We start from the raw sequence: 21,448 nt of genomic DNA on the forward strand, positions 1-21,448 counted from the left end.
CCTGTATTTGGCTGGGATATTTATTTTAACAGGCCCAGAAAATCACCAAGTAAATAGTAAGTTGGGACCTTAAATTTGCTCTCCAGCACCTCTGACGGCAAAGTTTACCCAGGCACGTTTATTCAAGAAGGAAGAGTGCCACCTATAGAGGCACAGATTTCCCCTGCTCCAGAAGGCTGAGTCGGAGGTACCAGAGTGTCCCGTCCAGGTACTTTCCAAGCACAGCTCAGCATCGTTCACGTGAGGGGCAGGAGCCACTGCCCAGGGTGCCGCACACATGCAGGAGAAAGGTACACGCTAAAAACCATGTGGCTTTTGTTTTAGATTTGTACAGATGTGCTGTGTTTTAAAACAGTGAATGTCCCTTGTGAAAGTTACTAAAATATTCCAAATATAGACCCTTTTCCGGAGCAGATTCTTTGTTTAACTGAAGAAAACTATAAGGCTTACAAATAGTTACGGGCAAGTTATGTTAACGCGGCTTTATGTCCATTAGACTGTTCGATGATTTGCTGGCTTTGGGTGAAAGAAACTACTAGACGTGCTTCAGAGTAAGTGTTGGATGTGTGCGCAGGTTTGTTCCTTCACGCGTCTCTGAGTCTCCGTCCGTGGCTGGAGCGTCGCTGGAAGCCACATCAGACCCCACTGACTTTGTTTCCCACCTCAGGGAAATGCTTAAATGCCTAAGAGGGGAGATACCAGTTTCCAGACAAAATGTTTCACCCTTAAAAACATGTGTGTCCCCCACCCCATAATTCCCCAGTTTTGTTCCAATTAATTTTGGTTCTGGTTTTCACTCCCATGAGAGATGAAGTTTTTTTCACCTGCTCAGAAAACTCTCCCCTTTTTCCTTGTACTTTTTTCTTCCAGCTTCTTGGTTTTATTCCTTTGATGAAATATTTACCTCTCTTGGGTTTTATTTTTTTTATATTCTCTTTGTGTTTATCTTCAAAACATACAACTCCCAACACTCCCTGCTTCCATTCAGTACTCATTGGAAAGCCACTGTATTTGTTTGGTTATTTCTTTCCTGGAATTATATTTCTAGACACAGATGTATTGTAAGTCATGGAGTATCTTCTCGTGTGGCTCCTAATGTGCTGAGCCACCTAGTTGCATATTTCTGGGAGTAGTTTGGGTTTATCCTTTGGTTTTGTTAATGCACACCGTCTAAGTGGAACCCATGGTTCTACATGCTGCAAAGTCACGGTGAGTGATGAGCGCTGCCCCCAGTGCTTGCAGAACATGTGTATGAGGAACCGATCTGTGCCATCTGACGATGAACAAGTTGTCCAGCCATGCTTTCCCTTGGTCTCACTTGCCTAGAAGACGATATAAAAGTACTTCACAGCAAGAATCGCATGCGCTTTTTGCAAAAACTGCAGGCCTTGGAGTGACAGGCGATGGACAGTTGCAAAGTGCTGTTACTGATGTGCTGGAGTTGGACTGTGATGTTTGCACATCGTGTCTGTTGAGTGAGAAGAATGGGGTTTATGTTGTGATTCCAGGGTCTGCACCTTGTGCAGCTGATGATCGACTGCTTTTTGCTGCCATTGTCAGAGCTGTTGCGACACCCACAGCAAGTCAACGGTCTGACCCCCCATTTTTTTATAAAAAGCACCCGAGCTAGGAAGTTTGCTGGACTGTCTCTGGGTTGGGTTTCCTCTTTCCTGGCACAGTTAATTAGCACGTGTAACCTGGTTTCTGAGTAGGAGTGGGGTATGAGAGCAACTTCATCTTGTAGCACTGACATCCCTGTTGAGATGGACTTCCCGGTGTGTTCTGGTACCTGCTGCGTAGCCCATAACTGCGCACCACGGAGCGACACTATATCCGTACATTGTGGGAGATGCATCCTTGCCCTGACTAACCTATGTTGAGTGTCATCCTCAGTTGTGACATCTCTCTTTCTGGTTCTTCTCAGCCGTGGAGCGTTTTGATGGACTGAGGGCATGTCAGTCCTTCCCAGTGCCGAGGAGAAGGGAGGATTCCCCTGGTCAGAGCAGCTGAGCAGAATCCGGCATGCTTTTGGCCTCATGCCTGCTACTTTCAGACGCTTTCCTTCCATTAATTCCACTCTGTGCTGCAGCCGAAGAGCACGTATTAAAACTCTAAGGAGGCATGTCTAGGAGTTGTTCAAAATCAGTTAATTTTTTATTGGATTTGAAGTCAGCCTTCATGGGCCAAACCCACCCCAGAGGACTGGGGATGGGGAATTGCAGGCAGTCAGGACTTATTCCGGATAATTGACTTTTCTGTGTCCGCCCTCCCTCTCAGATTCACCTAAGAAACCTCCCTATCTCCGCAGAGCTGAGTCTGAGAGGCCTTTGTCCCCAGCAGCCTCAGCCATCAAGATGTATTAAATTAAACATACACCCACGTCACAGCCCCGAGGCTATTAACCCCTCGTGCACACAAAAAATGCGTTGTGGTCCAAGTAGAATAACTTACGTTTGGACCCTGATCTAGTTCAATTCATTTCCACACCTGCGGGAGTGACCTTCAAAACTTGCTCGAGGCTCTGTCTCCAAAGTCATTTTCTCATTAGTGGAAACGAAATGTATTGTGGAGCTATTGCTCTGTCTCCACATCTCTGGGGAGTCGAGTGCAGAACAACATTCCTGGGCCCTGCTCACAAATCACACCAGGCCACCCCACTCCCGGTTGGTTTTCTAGAAACTCTTCCTCCCGTTTCCTCCACGATAACGTAATTAAGATGAAAGAAAGTCCTTGCAGTGCTTCCCCAAAGGTTGCAATGAGCAGGGGTGGCTGTTTCAGACAGAGAAAGCACCAGCGGTGGCTCCTGCCATCGCCGCCCAGGACAGTTTGCTCTGCCGCCGTCCCCTGATGCTTCCTCTGCTTTGGCCTGGCCTTGGGGCTGGTCCCAGGACCGAATCTCCTTTAAAACAATAAAATGTATTCCCCCAGCAAACATGATATAGAATCGCTTGATCTGGTACCAGCTGTCATCTCTGTCTGGAGTACTGTTAGAGCGTAAGGGGAAAAAAAAAAAGCCCAAACCCTCCTGTTGTGCTTGGCGTCCCTGCCATCCATCAAGCAGGGGTCGCAGTAACTGCGGATCGTATGCTCGGGTCTCAAAAACTGCAGGAAATCAGTCTTTGTTACATGGAAAATAAAGCAGTCTATGGGGAAAATAACCATAAATGTTCATTATTTGTACAGGAAAATCAATTTGTAGGCCAATTGACCAAATAAAGTAATACAATTTGCTGAGAAATCCCCCAGGTGTGGCAGGCAAATTGTGAAGTGGAAATGGAAGCAGCAGATTTCATAGGTAATCTGTGGTGGTTTGGGGGCGAGCGGGATGTGGGGAAGGGACACAAAGCTTAAAAAAATAAACTACAGGAAAGAGAATCTTTAGCTGTGCAGCCGGTTGACAGAAAGGTGCTAGTGAGAGGAGGAGAAGGGGAAATGGTCTTTTTCTTGGTTCTGTGTCACAGAGGGTGGTGGAAAGGGGTAACAGTGCCACTCTGCAGCGTGTGATCGCAGGGAAGGTGCTCTCTTGGAGGAGAAGTGGAGCCCTGTGGTGTGGCTGGAACACCCTTCTTGGTTCTCCCTCATTTTGTAAACCAGTTTGGTTTTGGTTGGTTTTTTTTTTTCCGAAAGTGGAAGCAATGCCTTAATTAATATTTCTAGTTTTCTTGTTTGCTTTGGATTTTCAAAGTTTACTTGGCTGTCGGGAGGGTTGAGTCACTCCGAGGAAACTTTGTGGGCAGACCTGGCTCTTGCAGCTCTCTCCTTGGATTATTCTCACCTGCTCTTCAGTGCTGGGATCACACTGGAAACACCACAGTCTGTGGATCTGTTTGTATCTTTACCAGCCTGAATTATCTCTGTGCAGGTGATGACGGAAGGCTTGAGCTTAAGGTTCTTGAAGAGGCAGGCGTGCGGTGCGGGGAGGATGGTGCTGTGCTGCGGGGGGTCCCGTCACCGCGGCAGATGTGGCTGATTTTTGGCACCAGCCTCCTTGGGGAATACTAGAATGTAACGCAAAGCTCTGGTTCCTCTGTCTCTGCTGTGTGGAGCAGCTGCCGTTTCTCTTGCCCTCATCAGTTTGGTTGCTTCGGTTTGGGGGGAAACTGCAGGGAAATCAATTTTTTTTGAAGCTGAGAAGCAGCTTATGTTTTCAAAGTCATCGGTGATCATGGGGCACTTCGATATTTTGGAAGCCCAGCTCTTAGGATGGTGCTGGACCTGATTTTTCCAAAGGAACCAGTTGTAGCTCTCAAGAGCTACAGCAGCATCAAAATCTTCTTCCACGTGGACAACTAGAAAAAAGGAGGAACTGACTCTCAACAAATCCAGCTCTGTCTATCCCATTAAGTGAAGATAACTATCATATAACTTCGTAAAGCACACTGTTTAGATAAACCCTGTTTTGGTTTCTATTCCAGCAACAACATGCATTTTGGGAGGAACTGTTTAACTTTTTTGCTTGATCTCTTTATGACAGTGAAGACTTATCATAAAAGGAAAAAAAAAAAGCTGAAAAGAGAACTTGAGGCAGAAGTCGCGCTCGACCCAATAAAAAGCTCCAGTGACTGGTCCTCATTCTTGTAGGCTTGAACAAAGCCTGGGTCTGTCTCCTTTTGGCTGAGCGGGCTGTGAGCCACACTTGGAAATCTGAAGGATTGCAAAGAAATGCTCTAAGCGTGTGTCTCCAGAGCAAAATAAAAGTAGAAACCCCAGTCAGATTCCTCTTGATGAGGTATTTCAAACTCGCTGGGAAAGGCTGTGTTGTCTTGGACCTGATGTTATGGAACTTTGGAACATTAATACCTGGGGGAATGACGGACAGTTATTTTGTTCTCTCGTCTTTCTGTTACTCGAAAAGGTACAGCAGTGAGGTGTGCGAAAAGAAGGGCAAACGTCTGAAAGCGTCCGTGCCCTTTTGCTCCTTGTCTCTTCACCGGAGAGACAGAGCAGGAAAGGAAACCAAAAAGAGAAAAATATGTAAGTTTTGCTTTTATTTAGGAGACAGCATGAGCGTACCACATCCTCAGCTGGTGTAAGTCCACTTTTACTCCATTAATACTGACTTACATTGCCTGAGGACCTGGCTTCACATCTCTGCTTCCTTCTTTGCAACGTCAGCCTGAACTGGACAAATGTATTTGATGTGGAACAGACACAGAGAACAAAGATTAGGCCACTCTTCAGCCTTCTCCCAAAGAGTTTTTGAAAACAGGTAGCTCCAAAGGACTGACAGATTTTCTATCTTAGAATTACTCCCCTTCAAAGACTGGAAATTCCAGTTGGCTTTTCCAGAAAAGCATAGCTAGCTCTCTATTAAGAAATTATCCTTTAGGCTTCATAACTCACTCAGAGGTAATAAATGGGAAATGTTCCCTTCTGTTCACAGAGCTTGTTCATCTGTTTCTTTAGCGCTTCAGAAAATAGTGTTGTTAATATAGATGGGAAGAGCTGCAGCTTCCCTTCTGTGTAACTCTCTTTTGCTTTAAAACATATATATTTTCTCCAATTACAGTAGTACCTACAGCCCCGTTCCTGTGCTCAGCCTTGGACTCGACGTGTCCTTCTCTGCTCCGAAGAGCTGATGATATAAACAGTGTAGACAAACAGGTACAAGGCAGAGAAAGTGTTACTAATGGCTTTTTATAGCGGGGAGACCGAGCGCAATGGCATCAAGTGAGTTGCCAAGGATCACACAGGGAAATTGTGGTTAGGAGTAATTTTCTTCTTTGATACACTTACCCTCTCTCAAGATAAAACCCCCTAAAAACCAGCCTGGACTGTCCGTGCTGGAATTGAAAGCTTCTGTGTAAACCAGGCGGTGACGGCTCAAAATTGTCATAGAAACTTATATTTCAATGAGGAATCGCCCACTGTAGGCCTGGAGAGCCTGCTGGGGCACAGGTATTCCCAGAATCCACTCTTAGACCCGTCTGGCAGTGCAGAATTGCCCCCTCACCTTGCCTTTAGCCATTGCCAGAAACTGCGAACCAGGTTCATGAGGCTGATGAAGAGTGCGACACAGTCCCCAGAACCTTGGAGAGTCTTTGTGGTCTGTACTGCCTGTATTTTTTGCCTGCCCATTGCTGTCTGCTCCCTTCTGTACTTCGGGCCTTCCCCCCTGCACTGGGACAACATCCAGTGTCACACTGGTGTCACTGGAAAGAGACGATCAATAATAAACCTATTAGCGGTCAGGTTAAAGGGCCGGGCTGCGGCAGACAAATAGATGCGGCGGGAGGCTGCCGACTGTTGTTTTATTCATTTGTTCATTACCGAACACTGGAGCAGGAGCTGAGATGAGAGGCTGGACGGCTTCTCCTGCCCCTGACCTCTGTTTTGATGGGGAAGCTGGTAAGCGCGAGGCAGAGCTGCTCCCGTCCCGGATTTGCTACCGAAAGCAGTCGGGCTGGTAGCACACGGGTGTAGAACGGCTAATGAAGGCCCAGGGGAGCCGAGGATTATCTTGGAAGGCAACTGACCCTCTCTTAGGTGTTTATACAAATCACAGCTGCAGGTAAATGCAAACTCTGTGAGTTACCCTACAGGGGATGTGTGGGCTCCACAGCTGTGTAATTTCTCTAATTAAAGCCATTTGACGAAGTTTATTATTTAAAAAAGGAAAAGAAAAATATTCCAGGCTTTCAGAACCTCCCCCTTTCCTTTTCCCTATCTTTATTGTCAATAAAAAGAGAGAGAAAATGCTGTCTGGACTTGAGGATTTCCTTCACATATGGAAAAGATTTAGCATTCTTCGGCTCCCAGCATTGGCAGTGCACAAACCTCCCCGCCAGCATTCCCTGTCTGCTCCCTGTATTTCCCAGATCTATGTATACAGAAAGAATACATGTGCTGTTGGTTCTGCAGGTTTGGTTGGTTGGTTTTTTTTTTTAATCCAATAGAAATTATTTTCGAGAGTTCAATCACAGGCACGTGAATCACCTTGCAGACAGCTTCGATGTTTTCATCAGTGTGCAAACTCTTCGTGCATTTGCATTTCTGTGCTTATTTTGTGGTACCGATTTGGATGCGATGGAGCGGCATCCGTAGGGACTGCACCTGCTCGTCTTCCTGGGTCAGTTCCCAGTGGGATCAGATGTCCAGAGCTTGGCCGGCAGTTAATGTGGACTGGCAAAAGCTTTGCTTTCATGTGCCTTTTTTTTTTTTTTCCATGGAAGCTTTTTGCCTCACAGCTCTCATAGCAGAGGCTTTTCCATTGCTGGGATCAATTAAATGCTCACCAGGGACTCTCTCTGCGAGGATTCTTTCCTTTTCTGGCTGACTTTGAATGTCACACCAGGGCGTTCAGCTGTTTTGACCTCCTCGCAGTAGCTCCCAGGGCAGGAAACCTTTGCTAACCCTCCCTTCCTGCCTCTCCCCCAAGTCCTGTGCTCTCGGCCGTCATTCCATCTGCAAACTCTCCTGGGGCTCTTGGGCAACACTTTGGTTTTTCGTATTCTTGGCTGGGAGAGCTCAGCTCCAGGGGAGAGCTGGGAGGGGGTTGGATGGGTGGGGGGAGAAAGATTTTATTCTGTAACTCCACTGACCTTGTTTAGCCACACAGAGCGGAATGTTCCCTCGCTCTCTGGAAGGGTAGAAATATCACCACAGTTTTCTTTTCCGTCTTTCTGATGGTCCCTTGCTTTCATGATAGAACGATCAGGCTTCTCCACTCAGGTAACCCACCGCTGTTCCCATGTTGTTGGGTTTTTTTACTTGTAGTTGCATCTCTAGACTCGGGTAATCAGTAACTTTAAATTGTGCATTGGTACCCATCTGATTTTTCCTGCGGAAAGGAAATACGCCTGTCCGTGATTTTTAAAAACGAAGCAACCCCCCACCCAGACAATACTTTTGAGAGGCAATGAAAGCAATTAATGGTGTCAAAAGACCCTGGGAGGGTGAAGTGGTGAGTGAGGACTGGGCTGACGCAGGAGCTGGGTGGGGAGCTGGACGTGTCTGGGGAATCGAGGGTTATTGACTCCAACTCCAGCTGGGCTTCGTTAGCTGGTGTCATAACCCACAAAATTAATCTTTAACGATGTATGAAGGGAAGGGAGTCCTAACGTATGAGGCAGTTCTGCAGTGCCCTCAACACTCACCCTTGCAAAAGCTTCGGAGAACGGCAGAAATGCTTTACTTTCCAGTTACACTAATTAGCGAGAGAAGTGATATTCTGTTCTCCAGCCTCTGTCCAAGGGGTAGGGGACATCCTTGTGTTACGAAAGGAAGGTGCGAGCTCCAAAGAGGTTTCCTCTGAGCTGGGTCAGTGTTTGCCCTAAGAGCAAACATCTAAAAGCAGAGAGCCCCCGCAGAGGCTGTTGCAAGATGCGCTGCAGGGTGGGGGACCCCGCCTGGGCAGTAACTGCAGCAGCGGTTTGCTGCTGTACTTCACCCCCAGATGTGTGTGTCGAGAACAGGTCCTCGGTGGAGATCCCGTGTTCCCCCCGCTCTCAGCGGTAGAATCTGCTCCTTTACCACCTTCTGTCCGTGCTCGCGGGCAGGGAGCTGGCGGGCAGCCCGGCTTTGCTGGGCTGAGCTGTAAGACCAATTTACTGCTGCGTACACTCGGGGTTTTTGCTGGGGGTGCTGCACCTGCACTGACAGCTGTTGGCTCTGCAGCTACAGAAAATGCTCCTTCTGACCCATTGGGCAACACAGTCCTACGGGTTTGAGCGAGCCAGCTGGCAAAGCACACCTTCCCCCTTCCGTGTGTGAAAACAGTTATTTATCGGAGGGAGCTGGAGTCCCAAGGCGGCCGGCTCTCTGGCTGGAGGAGACTTTGATTGGGTTATTTTCCCAAGCATCAAACTTCTTAAAGAATCTCAACAAATTGGGAGGCAGTTTTCTTTTTAAAATATTCAAACCTTCTTAGAGGTTTCACGGTTCAGCATCAGCATCCCATTAATGTACGAGATCACTCTGTAATCACTCTGTCACACAAATACAAGCTTTTTTAATGTGAGGTTATGGAGTTTATGTCAAATATCTATAAATCCTAAGGTACCTCCCCATATATAGCAATGCCACCGCAGTCTCTGGGTATATTCTTGCATGTAACACTGCTCTGCTAAGTACATACTTTACTACCTGCCACTGCGTGCCAAGGGATGCTCGATAACCCCAAATCTCCCTAACTGTAGGTGTCTCAATATACTGCTCAGCTCTGTAGGTACATTCCTGTCCTATACGCTGTCCGTACAACTGGCACCGGACCGGCGCAAAAGCCAGAGCCGCAGGAATGATTCCTTGGATGGAATGCTCCTTGCAAGTGAGTGTTTTTTATTTGCAGCTTGGACCATTGCCCTCTCGAGTCAATGGAGAGACAATTGATTGCAGCAAGTTCTGGACCAGGCTTCTGGCTACCTTTGTGCTTAATTTAAAAGTAATGTGTATCTACTGGTGAATGCCTCTAAACAGATTAAGAAAGCGCAATTGATTCAAAACTGACTATAGATGAACATAAAAGGCAAAATTGATTGGCTCAGTCCATTTTAATTTTCTGGGAATGGAGAAAAATACTAAATAAGGAAATAAATAAAGGTCCCAAGCCTAATGGCAAAATTACAAAGTAAACACAACTTGAAGAAAAGCATTGCTGGTGCTGGAATGCAGGTGTGTACAAGGGCACTGGAACCAGTGTGGCCCGGTTCCGATGTTGTCCACGTGTGGTTCTGGTCAGAACACGGCAGCACAGGTCACCTGTGACCAGACGTGGCTGCACGTGCAGATTTTCCTTCCATTCGCGTTCATTCATTTGTCTTTTTTAAAGTAAGAAGCTCTCTGTGTGTTAGGTGATATCTATACAGGTATCTACGTACATATTTGTATATGACATAGAGGCGTGTGTGTGTATATAGGTATATATGTGCAGCAGCTTTAAGTGTAAGGATACAATTTACAGAAAAGCAAGATATAAGCGTTCTGGGGAGCAGGAGCAAGGGGGAACCTGTGTTCCTGGGCTGGTGGGCGGTTTCTGTTGGGTTTAGCGCTTCCCTTTTTGCTGGACTCTCACTCTTGTTAGAGCTGATGGGTCCCTGGGCAGTCACTGAGCCCCGGTAACTGCTCGAAGGTACCATAATGGTCATAAAATGATTTTCAGTCTCTGATCAGTGCCGTTCTCTTTAGCCAGTGTAGTCACAGCAGAGAGCAAATTGCAATTATTTGGAAGCGGAAATTTGAACACTCTCACTCCTCCCCCCCTTTAATTGTTATGATAAATTGCAACTTCAGAAAAATATATAAAGCTTTGGCATGATAAAGCTCATGCTGATAGCAAATCCTGGCTTTCAGCATGACAGAAATCTGGTGCAAATACTGCCCTCCTTGCTCTTCCTTTCCTTCCCCTGACTTTTCCCTTTCCCTCCTCTCCTTTTCCCTACTCTCCTTTGGACGCTGTGCAAGCTGGAGTTCCTAAGATGGCTTTGCACAGGGGGTGAGCTCTGTGTGCAGGAGGAAATGCACCTGGTATGCAAAGAGTATTTAAGAATAGGAAATGCACAATTTATATCGTGTGTTCCTCCAGGGAACAGACAGTGAGAAACCTCTTTGCAAAGGGCCGTGTGAGTGCGTCTCTACTACTGAGATCTATAGGGTGGGGAAAAGCGTTTGCTGTTTGTCACGTAGATGCAGTCAGCCCCTCACACCGTATCACTTCGCCTGCTGCAGGTGGGTCTCTGGGAGCCCCCAGCCATATTCACAGTGAGAATATTCTCCTGTCTCTGAGTCTGGGCGTTGGGACGTGCTGCAAAGCCCATTGCAGCTCAATCCAAGTTTTGTACTTGGGATACTCAGAGGTGTAGGAGCATTTGCCTTGCCGCTGTCCAAGGCTGCATTTTTCTTCTTCACATCCCTCTCAAGAAGAAAGTGTCTGTCTTTTTCCTCATATACTTGCGTTTTCCCATTTTTAAGCCAGTTTGGCCCCCGGCTCTTCTCTCCCTCGAGTGTCTGCTGTTCACAGCTGCGTTCTTGGCTCGGAAGTGCATCGGAACGGGAAAGCCAATATGCCTCCTTGGGGCGATGCCTTCCAGATGGATTTAGCAAATTATCACAATTAGGGCTCCCCTTAATGACCACAACTGGAATTTATTGACAGAGGTAAACAAGAAGTTTTTTGGTTTATACATATGGAAAGTTCTTAAATGATTTAATTTTTAAAAAGTGGGCTCTTCTATCACTTACTCTTGCTCCGTTCTCCCCTGCGGAATGCTGACTGGCTTTCCCAGGACATTTTCATTTTGCCAGGTTTATTTGGAAAGTCGGTATTTCAGAGAAACTGTTACTAGTCAAATGACGCTCAGCACTTATTCAACATGTTTCACACACCTTTCTTCCTTCTGTTCCATTCCTTGTTAAAAAAAGTTGTCCTATTGAAGAAAGTATGCGTACAGTTTATGATTTTGTTCGCTAAAATTTTAAGTACTGTGGGGCAATGACATTACAGTCTCCCTGGGTTTCCAAGGTACATCTTCCACTCTAAGTGCCCGTATTATGGCTCCCTGTGTTGGTCGACCACAGATTGAGCCGAACACCCCAAGTGCTACAAACATGTTCTATCACAGTGAGAGATAAACCCCAACACTGCACTAGGCTCATATCTTCTTGGGGTTCAGGCACAAATTAATCTGCAATACATTCTCCCTACTTGCAGAAGAGAGGAGGCTGGGAGCGGGGTCACATCGTGCTAGGTTCTGTACACAAACACACATGTGGTGAAAAAGCATCTTTTGCCTCCTGGCAATTTTCCTGCTGTTTATTTGTGTCTTGTCAGAAGTGAATTAAGGGAAGCGCAGTGCCAGGACCACCTAAGGAGAGGCTGCACAAAGCAAGACCCGTGAGATTCATCTCACCATGCAAATGAGAGTGAAGAGTGGCCTCAGTAATTCAAGCTGAAATTGAAGTGGACTGTTCGCTGGTGTGAGAGTCAAACCTGCTACTGGCTGGTGCAGGCACTTTGTCCTTTGCAGTCAAAAGTGTTCCGGGTTATCTGGATCACATCTGCCCTGGGCTACTGGCAAAGGCTTAAGTTAACCTATTCTGCTATGTTAATGCGCAACATTTGATAGGAAATATTCTGGAGAGAGAGATTGGTGCCTAAAAAGGAAAGGCTGAGAGAGGTGGGGTGTTCAGCCTGGAGGAGAGAAGCTCCAAGGAGACCTTATTGCAGCCTTTCCATACTTAAAAGGGGCCTGTAAGAAATATGGGGACAGACTTTTTAGCAGGGCCTGTAACGATAGGACAAGAGGTGATGGTCTTGAACTAAAAGAGAAGCTGCTTGGTTCCAGCTTGCATAACCAAATTCTCCTTGTTTTCTTCTCTTTTCCTCCTGCCCTTTCGCATTCCAACTAATTCCATCCTGCGGCAGAACCGGGGTCGCCTGGCAGAGAAGAGGACGATCCCCTTACCTCCAACCAGGATCCCAAAGAAAGAGCTGACCTCAGTTTTCTCGCATAGTGACGACAGCGAAGAGAGTGATAAGAGCAATGGTCAACACCCTGAAGTAAAGCAGGAGGAGGATCTCCACATCAGTATCATGAAAAGAAGGTACTTTCCTGCCAGGGACCGCTGCACTGCAGGAGCAAAGACAGAGAAAACTGGACAGCAGGTGACCAGCCCTTGGGGCCAAATACTGCCCAGGGACCCCAATGGAGTCACCTCCAGGGCCTGAAATTAAAGTGCAAATGTCACATTATAGCTCAGAAAGGGTTATTGGGTCCTCTTTTCTACTTTACTCCTGTTTGGGGTGCGTAGGGCTCTGTGAGGCCTTGCACCATGCACCTTGTTTGCAGTCTGTAAATTGTATTTCACTCTCTGTCCAGCATTCCGTGCCTTTGTGCCTGGTGAGGCCAACAAATTGCATGACCAAGTCATCCGCGGGCCTTTTACACAGCTGTCTGAAAACACACGGGCATGTGCGGCTCCAAAGTCCTGCCTTTTGCTTTCAGTTGTCCCCAAATTCTGATGTAATGTAAATTGGATATATTATTGTTGGGGAACAAAGTTTGGGAAGAAGGTGGCAGCGATGGTTGTTGTTATATGTTCTTGATTAAGAGTGTCAAAGAGCGTAGCTGTGTGTCACTGATCCCGAGTGCTTCGACAGTCTAAAAGCAGAATTAATGGAGTTGCAGTAGGCAAAGAGTCGCTCGGATGCTGGGGCTTACCTCAATACTTAGAGATGTTCATTGTGTCTTTCTCCGTGCCATATACATTCATCCTGGAATGATGCAGGGTTGAAGGAAGAGGAGAAGGGATTGTCTTGAGTGACATCCTGGTAACTGTCACTTGGGCTCTCATGTTATGGTCTCAGCACCCATAACATTCATCTGCAAAGCTTTGAGTTCTCTCATCCCTCTGAAAAAATATGATGTTTAGAAGACCTATGACTACAGGAAAATCAATACCTAAAGGCACTGTGTCTCAGCCTCCCATGCATATCATTGCAACTCATCTTGATTGTCATCTTCCTCTGATGCATAAAATCACTCAGATTCTAAGACAAGGCCTATAAAAACAGAGGAGTGGAAACCGAAGGCATGTAATTGCTTTTCTTATGTTTTATGTGTTTCTTGCTCCTGAGTAGATAAGCTATTTCCCCCCTTGCCTTCCAGCAGATGCTGGTACGTTCAGCAACTGAGAACTTGAAAGCAAGGAGACAAAACAGTAACCAGCTCTTCTCATAAAACCCACCTGTAATTAAAGTCTGGGTTTATCATTGCAGCTGTCCAACAGCCATGTTCAAGGGTTATCGCTTGGAAATGAAAAGGTGTTTGGGGAATGCATCTGCACTGTGCGTGTGCACAGGAGCCGCAGAGGAGAGGGAACCCTCCTAATCCATTTTGGTAAATGCCCTTCTTCTCCTGCCCCCTTTAATTATGCTTTTAATTTCTGCAAAATTATAGTGCTAGTTTGTCTCATTAGGAGGGAGAACAACATGATAACTACATAATTGATACACTGGACCCCCCAAATATAAAGTGCTCTTATCTTAAATCTTCAATTTACTATAATTGCTTTGCCTTGTTTATTAGGAAATGGAGAAAAAATACGTAGTAGTTATTAGCCAAAGGCCCCCTCAGCTTGCCATTTCTGTGCTCTTCAGTACTTTTCAATCAGTTTGTCTGAAAGTCTCTTGTTTAAGTTTTGTCTTGATTCCTTAGAGGAGTACACGATTCTTCCCAGGTCGGCTAGATTCTCATTGCTTCCCTACAGTTGTTCTCCTTTTCATTTTCCTGGGAGCTCTGACACTGTGTGTGGGACAAGCTGGAATAGCTGGGGCAAGGCAGCACTCTGGTGAGTGCAGCAACAACAGAAAAAGAGAACACGGAATTCCGGTGCCCAGGCAGGGAACATCTGCTCCAGTCCCTCAGCATTTCCAAGCATTTTGTGCCTTGCGAGTCCCCCAACGGTCCTGTCCTGAAGAGGGGGAGAGCCAGCCATTTCCACCTGCCCCAGGGCAATGAGGGCAAAGCGAGTTGCCCACAGTTCAGCTGTGGTCCCAGTGTCATGAGCAGCCCAGGGACTGGGGTGGAAGGTGTGATGGGGCTGGGGTGGAAGGTGTGATGGGGTGGAAGGTGTGATGGGGATGGGGTGGAAGGTGTGATGGGGTGGAAGGTGTGATGGGGATGGGGTGGAAGGTGTGATGGGGTGGAAGGTGTGATGGGGATGGGGTGGAAGGTGTGCCGGGGCTGGCTCCAGGGACAGCAGCAGCAAGGCCAGACAGCTCGCAGACGTGACAGCTGGGGCCCAGCAGAGACAGTGCCCCATCTGCTTGCTGGTTTTAATTCACCTGTTGTGTCCTCCCCGATTGGTGATGGATTGGGCTGAGGTTTTATTGTCTCCCACTGAGAGGAAGAAATAGGTTAAACTGTGATAGCAGGAAAACAAGGTCAGGGCCTGAGCAAACCTGTGTTGTCCTCTTGTACCCCTGGATGCCCCTCATGCACACCTGCTGCACCGACCATTACAAACGCTTGCATTATTGCTTTGAGCATTGTTGCCTCTTCTTTTTTCTCCTATTCCGAATTTCCTATATATTAACCGTTTCCTTCCATTGTTGGCACAAGGGAGTGCTTACTGCTACTTCCGAGTCTGGCCATTGGTGAAGAGAAGACTCTGGGGATTGGAATAGGAGTTGGAAGCTTAGTTTCTTGGCTGGTCCCTCACCCTGGCCTTTGACAGTGATTTCCTCTCTATTCTTAGGCAATTGCCCATGGTGGTGGCCTTCAGAGGAGTTCTTGCAGCCCTAGAAAGGAGCAGGCACCTGTGACTACCACTGAAGTTAGTGCGTTTCAGTCCATGCCAACTTATTTCATGACCAGGTCCTTGCAAAACTGTGTGATTTTGCTGTCTTGCACATATGTAATTAAGGAAACCAAGGCTCACGCTGCAGTGAGCTTGGCTCATCTGCTTTGAAATCCAGGTGACCCAAGCCTTAGGCTGCTTTGCGGGGTGTGCTAAGTAGCCTGTGTGGTGTGGCTCCTGTCTGGAAAACAGAAGGCTTAAAATCTTGTCTCACATAACCAGAGGCATCTGCTGAGCTTGATACCGTAGCTTGATACCCAGACTGTAAGCACTCAGCTCTGAAGATTATTGGGACGGCGCTGCAGAGGAAAATCCTTTTTCTTCTGATCAGATTTTGAGTTCCTGAAAATCTTGCTCTTTTACAACATTAGCTACATGGAACAGTTGCATTGCCTTAATTACTATGCTTTGGTTAAGTTGTAGTGACTCCTGGTGAGAATGCTTGTCTGGCGATGAAAATAGTTCTTCCTGTTTGGAGACAAGAATGGGTTCCTTGCCAGATATTGCTCTGAAATAAAACCCATTTTGAGGAGAAATAGCAAATGTTATCCTGTAGCAGGGTGGCTGTGCACTGAGAAGCAGATTTCTGGAGACCCTCATACTGTCCTTGAGTCTTTGTTCCTTTTTGTATGTCGCTGTTCCCCACAGCCCCGAACCCCCTTGGCTGTGTCAGCAGTGTGACCCTGCTGGCTGGCACCTGCGATGGGACTGGGGTTATTGCAAAAGCATTCGAAATGCAGGTGCTTACTGAACATTGTCTCCTCTTCACACATGAAGGTTGACAGAGTCCAGACAGGGCCCAGTTGCTCTCCCCCGTCCCCCCCACCCTTGCAGACCATCTTTACAGCGCTCCCCTCACTCCGTGTCCATTTTCTAATAGCGAAATTACTGACCTCCACTAAGCCTTAATGGCCAGCGGCTGTCAGCCTTTCCACTGCCTGCCTTTCCAAGTGGAAAGCTATTTCTTATATCCCATAAGGCCGCTGCTCTTTGACTCTCTAATTGATTGAAGATCAAACCCAAGCACCCCCCCATTATATTTGTCACATGCACCTGCTTGTGATTCGGAGCCGTGAGGTCCCAGTGCCTCCTCAGCCCTTGTGCCACGTACACAACGCTGCCTTTGCCTCCCTTCTCTTGCTTGGCCTCCTCCTGAAACGCTCCCAAATGCTCTGGGCTCCTGCCATGAATCAGGCTCTGAGATTAGATTTGACAGCCCTTCTTCTAATTGCCGTGACTCGAGAGAGGGGGGAGGCAGAGCCCCTCCTGTGGCTGGAGACATATTTTGCTGCTTTATGACACTTCTTTCACAGCTTCCACTGGTTATTTTCTGCCAGTCCCTTCTTCTTTCCTCTGCAACGCTTTATTTTCTCCTTTCTTTTTCCTTCCTCCTTCCCTCTTTTCTCTGAACCATGTACCACTTAATAACAGTCATTGTATTCAATAAATATATTAAAGATCCCTCTGGGAAGCAAAGCTGGACTTGGTCCAGAGTGCCAGGAAGCGTCTCATTGACCTAATGAGGACAAATATTTGAGAGATGGAGGGAGAGAGAAAGAGAGAAAACGGCTACTTACCTCTCAGGGATGCTGCGGGATAAAATATAATAAACACCAAGAAACCACTTCTTGCCCAGAAGGAGATAGGAGACTGAAAAGACACGAGAAATGCGAGAATGAAGGCAGGTGAAATCTTGACCAGCAAGTGCTCTTGGCTGCTCTCTGCCTCTCCTTGTGTCTGACCCTTGTAGCCTGAGCTCCGCGGTGGAGAATAACCCCGATGCCCCAAGCCCGAGTGTGGGTCCTGCTGCCATCCTCGGGCCGTTCTTCCTGGAGGTCCCAACCCCGTGTCTGTTCCTGAGGGGCCCGTCTGGTGGGTTTTATTGAGCACTTTCTAGCTGATCACACTGTGTCTGAGACCTTGGGTGGGTGAGGAGAGACGGCAGCAGCTGTAGCATTTTTGCTTGCCTGGCTCTGGTTTTTATTTTTCCCCCCTCCTTTTCTGTTATTAATTGTAAGGGACTGGCTCCTGCTCACCACTCTTTATACAACCCGACGACGGGCTTGTGTAGCTGATAGTTTGCGAATTATTAGTAATTTGATTTCAATTGGATGAATAACCCGTTAAAGCAAGATGTACATTAGCCTCAGAAATCTAATTGGTGATAACGGCATAGAGATGTGGAATGAGTGCTTGGTTCTGCTCCTTATCCCTCTCCTTTCCCCTCCAAAAAAGATAATTAGGATTTAATTTCATTCTCACCTATTCATTTGTCTAAATATGGGTGTTTAATTATCCATCTCTGCAGATAGATGTCTCTGCCGCTGTGTGGATCTGGGCCATCGTATGAGGTTTTCCCTCCCCACTACTTACAGCTCCAGGTTCCTTTTCAGACTTGCAGTTTGATTTCCAGCTGGTCCCACCGAGTTGGTTGCTTTGCAGCGTTTGAACTCTCCCCACCGCCGTGCAGCTGCCACGGTCTGATTTGCACAGTGCAAGGTGCTGAGCTGCAATTCAAGGGGGTTGATGAAGGTTTTGCGTATGTAGGAAATGTTGTATTCTAGGGAGCAGTGCGAAATCAGGCTTACCACCAATTCTGCTCTCTTGGGAGCAGAGCAGACCCTTCTGGTCCTGTTGGGGCCATAAGGGCTTTGACTGCCGTGAATTTGCTTTGAACTTCGGATTCAGATCAGCTTACCTGGAAAATCCAAACATGTCCCAGAGTTTGACCCAACTTCAGTTCATGGAAATTTAACTCTGTGCCCCAGTTCAGCCTGTCCTTTCCAGAAAGTTTTTGAAGGTCTGAATTTTAACTTTGAAGAACAACTGTTATTGCTATAAGCTCAGTAGTAGCTGAGAAGTACCTATGCCATTTCTCTTTGCAAATGAAATGTTGGGAAGATGGAAAGCTAGGATAGGTTTTCTAGACTGTTACATGTGAGGAAGAAGAAGAACACAAAAAAGTAGGTACATGTGAAACTACTAAGCACAGTTCTGAGCACAGCTTTATTGGTGGAAGTTAATATCTACTAAAATCTAACAAACCCCTAAAAGAACTACTCACAGAGCAGCCAGCCTCCCTTTGTGAGCCAGTCTTGCGGGAAGAGCACAAAAGGTGTGCCGTCACATTAGTAAAACTTGCAGCAGCATCATGTCTCGGATGTGAAATTATTTCCGTGCTAAGAGTTGTTTTCAGGTAATTTCTGGCCTCGGCTGAAGCAGGGGCACCCATTCAGGAGAGCACTTAAATAGACACTCGAACCTCAGTTAAGTCCCATTGACTGGTCGTGCTTAAGAGTTTTCTGACCCAATTCAACACACATTCAAACTGGAAGAAAGGCCTCTCTTTTACTTCGGGCGATTTTAAATGAGGCTTTTTCTGCAGTCAGACAGTCTTCAGCTACACGCTGTCGCTTTTTCTAGTTGAGGACAAAGGCAGGAAACACAAAACGCATGAAAGCGCGTTTGGCCTCTGCCGCTTCTGATACTTGCAGCCAGTTCTGTTTAACGCTTTTGGGAACCTACACCCGCCGGAGCCGGTTCCTACGCACAGCCAGGAGGCAGCGTGTCCGCTGGCGGATGCTGAGATGCGGGAGGGGGTTTGTGCGAGGATATGGGCTCGCTCGCCAGTTTGGTCTGAAGCGGCTGAGGTTCCCATCAGTCACCGTGACGTGGAGGAGCAGTGGTGGTCACAGACCTCTGCTGGGTGTTGGGGAGATCAGGGCTCCCTGGTACCGAGTGGAGACATCAGACCACAGAAGGTCAAGCATCTGCCGTAGCCCTCGGGGTTGGTGTAGGTGATGTCTGGTAGCAAGGGAGAAAAAAAAAAAGGGAAAAACAACCCCTTTGGCTGCTCTGTCTTAATTTAGGATATTGTTCATCTAGAATCTGCTATTCCTGCTTGTCAGCAGGTAGAGTGACAGAATACGTGAAATTAATTTCCGAGGTAGGAAATTGCTAATAATTTATTTACAGCTGGAGCCGGCGTGGAGGAGGGAATACGGTACAGAGATGTTTGGGTTTTCTTCATAAAATGTCGATGCTTAGCTCTTTCTGCTTCCTCTGAGCATGTCCTATTGCTTGAGACAACACCCTGCGGTCCCCGCGCCCGTTCGAGTGCAGCAAGGAGAGGTTCTCTCTCCCATTTACTGCCCTGGGGGTCCTGCCGCGGACCCTCCGCCTGCGGGGGTGTGCGATGGGGCGCAACCCGCACCCCACGGCTCAGCCCGAGGCAGGAGTCGTGCTTGAGAGCTGGGGAGAGGGATTTGGAGAGGACGGTGGGTGGATTGTCACGACGGAGCAGATCTTTTAAATGGGAAGCGATGCAGCGTTCAGCGTGTGTCACTGACCTCTCTGTTTGTCTGTTGACAGGATACACACCCACTGGGATTTAAACATCTCCTTCCGAGAGACCTCTTGCAGGTACCATTTTGGGGCACCCTCTTTGTATGGTAGGCTAAGAGTTTATGATACGTTACTGGCATATGGATGCTGTTAGATGTAAATGAACATTTCTAACTGTCAGTGCTGTGGGGTTTTTTCTTCCTCCTTTGTTCCTCTTTCTCCCACATATGCTTTTCTTTTGTTTTTATTTTGGGGAAAGTTGCCTGTGGGGGGAAAACAGAGGCTTGGTGGAGGCCGTGGGGAGTGACGGATGGGAAATCTGGACTGATTCGTACCCCATTAGGGAACGAGTGAGGGCAGAGGTATTCACTGGTATTTAGGGAAGCACAGACTTTTGCCCTGAACCATAAAACCCCGTAATTCCTAAAATTTACAGTGTTAAGAATACAAAACCCCACCCTGATCCGTAAGCATCTAGAAGCCAGTCTAGAAGGCACATCTCACCCAGCACTCCTATAAAAAACAGCTAAAGTTTATTGTATGGCAGCCTTTAGAATACAATCTTCGGTTTCTTGCTGTAAGCTTTTGGGACTCTAAAATACAAAAGAATGGATTCCTTCCAGGCAGACCCTTTAATGATAAATTTCAGCCTAGAGCAAAGTTTTGTGGCTGAGTTATAAACTCCTAAAAGAGAGAGGTTTGTAATGGAAGTGCTGACACAAGCTTTAATTAATAGCCATGTGAACAACGATTCTGTACAATGGCAACTAAGGGTGCAAACATCTTTGGAAATGAGAATCCCTATCTTAAAAAAAAAATTCTGAATTTGCAATGCATGGAATATAATAATGGTCTTATTTTTATGTTGACAAGTACAGTTCTTGGGCGTTCTCAGCTTAACCATTTGTTCCCTTCAGTTTAGCTCTCTCCTGGCAGAAACGTCAATAGTTCCTCCTGGGAATAGAAGTTTTGCTTTTGCAGATTAACTGGTTAGTCCAAGTGTCAAAAATTGTGCCCATCCAGCTAGTTCTGAAGAAAACAACCCGTGTTACGCTGTGTGGCAAAGAAACTAATTTGTGTGTTTATGTGTCGGTACAGGAAAAGCTTGTATGTATTTAAGTCACCTAAATTGCCACACAGTTCTGTAAAACATCTGGCGTATCTAAAATACATCATGGGGTAGCAAAAAGGTTTAGCAGACCTTTGTTCTCAGTGACCTGCATAATTCAGGTCAGCCCAAACCCACGCCAGGAAATCATTACAACGCACCACACCCGCACGAATACACAGTCACCGTGCGGCTGAAGTCGGGCAGAGAGCTGCCATCTTCATGGGCCTGCCTCTTTGTCCTAAGTTTGCCTTTGATCTTCCTCTCCAAGTTGTCGGATACCTGGATTCGTTGGATTTAGCCACCTTAGAATTGCTGCCTGTGTTGCCCTGGATAAGAAGACATTTAACTGGGTACAAATCATTCTATACGCAAAGAACCAAAAGCTGGAGATAGAGGAATTGTCCCGAAAGGGGAGATCAGATCTCTCCTTGTCTTGCCAGGTGCTTTACTCCCTTCCTTTTTAAGCTTTGAAGTTAAAACAGGTTTAAGTTTTTGTTTACAGCTAATCTTCCTTTAAAATTGCCTTTTTAAGCTAGAATTCCCTTGTATGGGCATATTGTTCCTGGCCTAATTTGCTGAAATGTGTTAAAGTTGTTCAGTAAATGGTGCACTTTGCCTTTTATTTCAACAAGCCTGTCAAATTTCGAAATACTAAACAAAAGGTTAAAGCCTGGTCTCGGCCACAAGATGCCTACTCGC

At 46.8% G+C, this 21,448-nt stretch overlaps 1 protein-coding gene across 7 annotated transcripts in view; it reads left to right on the plus strand.

Moving 5' to 3' along the window:
• Positions 1 to 21,448, plus strand: part of SAMD11 (sterile alpha motif domain containing 11) — a 139,328-nt gene that overhangs the window by 58,173 nt on the left and 59,707 nt on the right. For 6 of the 7 annotated variants that reach the window (XM_065650038.1, XM_065650036.1, XM_065650041.1 and 3 more), the window contains 2 exons: positions 12,359 to 12,537; positions 19,666 to 19,716. In XM_065650038.1, coding sequence (XP_065506110.1) covers positions 12,359 to 12,537; positions 19,666 to 19,716 — 230 coding nt within the window. The remainder of the gene's footprint in view (positions 1 to 12,358; positions 12,538 to 19,665; positions 19,717 to 21,448) is intronic. The other variant, XM_065650040.1, reaches the window with a different exon arrangement.

Source organism: Caloenas nicobarica, chromosome 22 (genome assembly GCF_036013445.1).
Source record: "Caloenas nicobarica isolate bCalNic1 chromosome 22, bCalNic1.hap1, whole genome shotgun sequence".
Classification (NCBI taxonomy): Eukaryota; Metazoa; Chordata; class Aves; order Columbiformes; family Columbidae; genus Caloenas; species Caloenas nicobarica.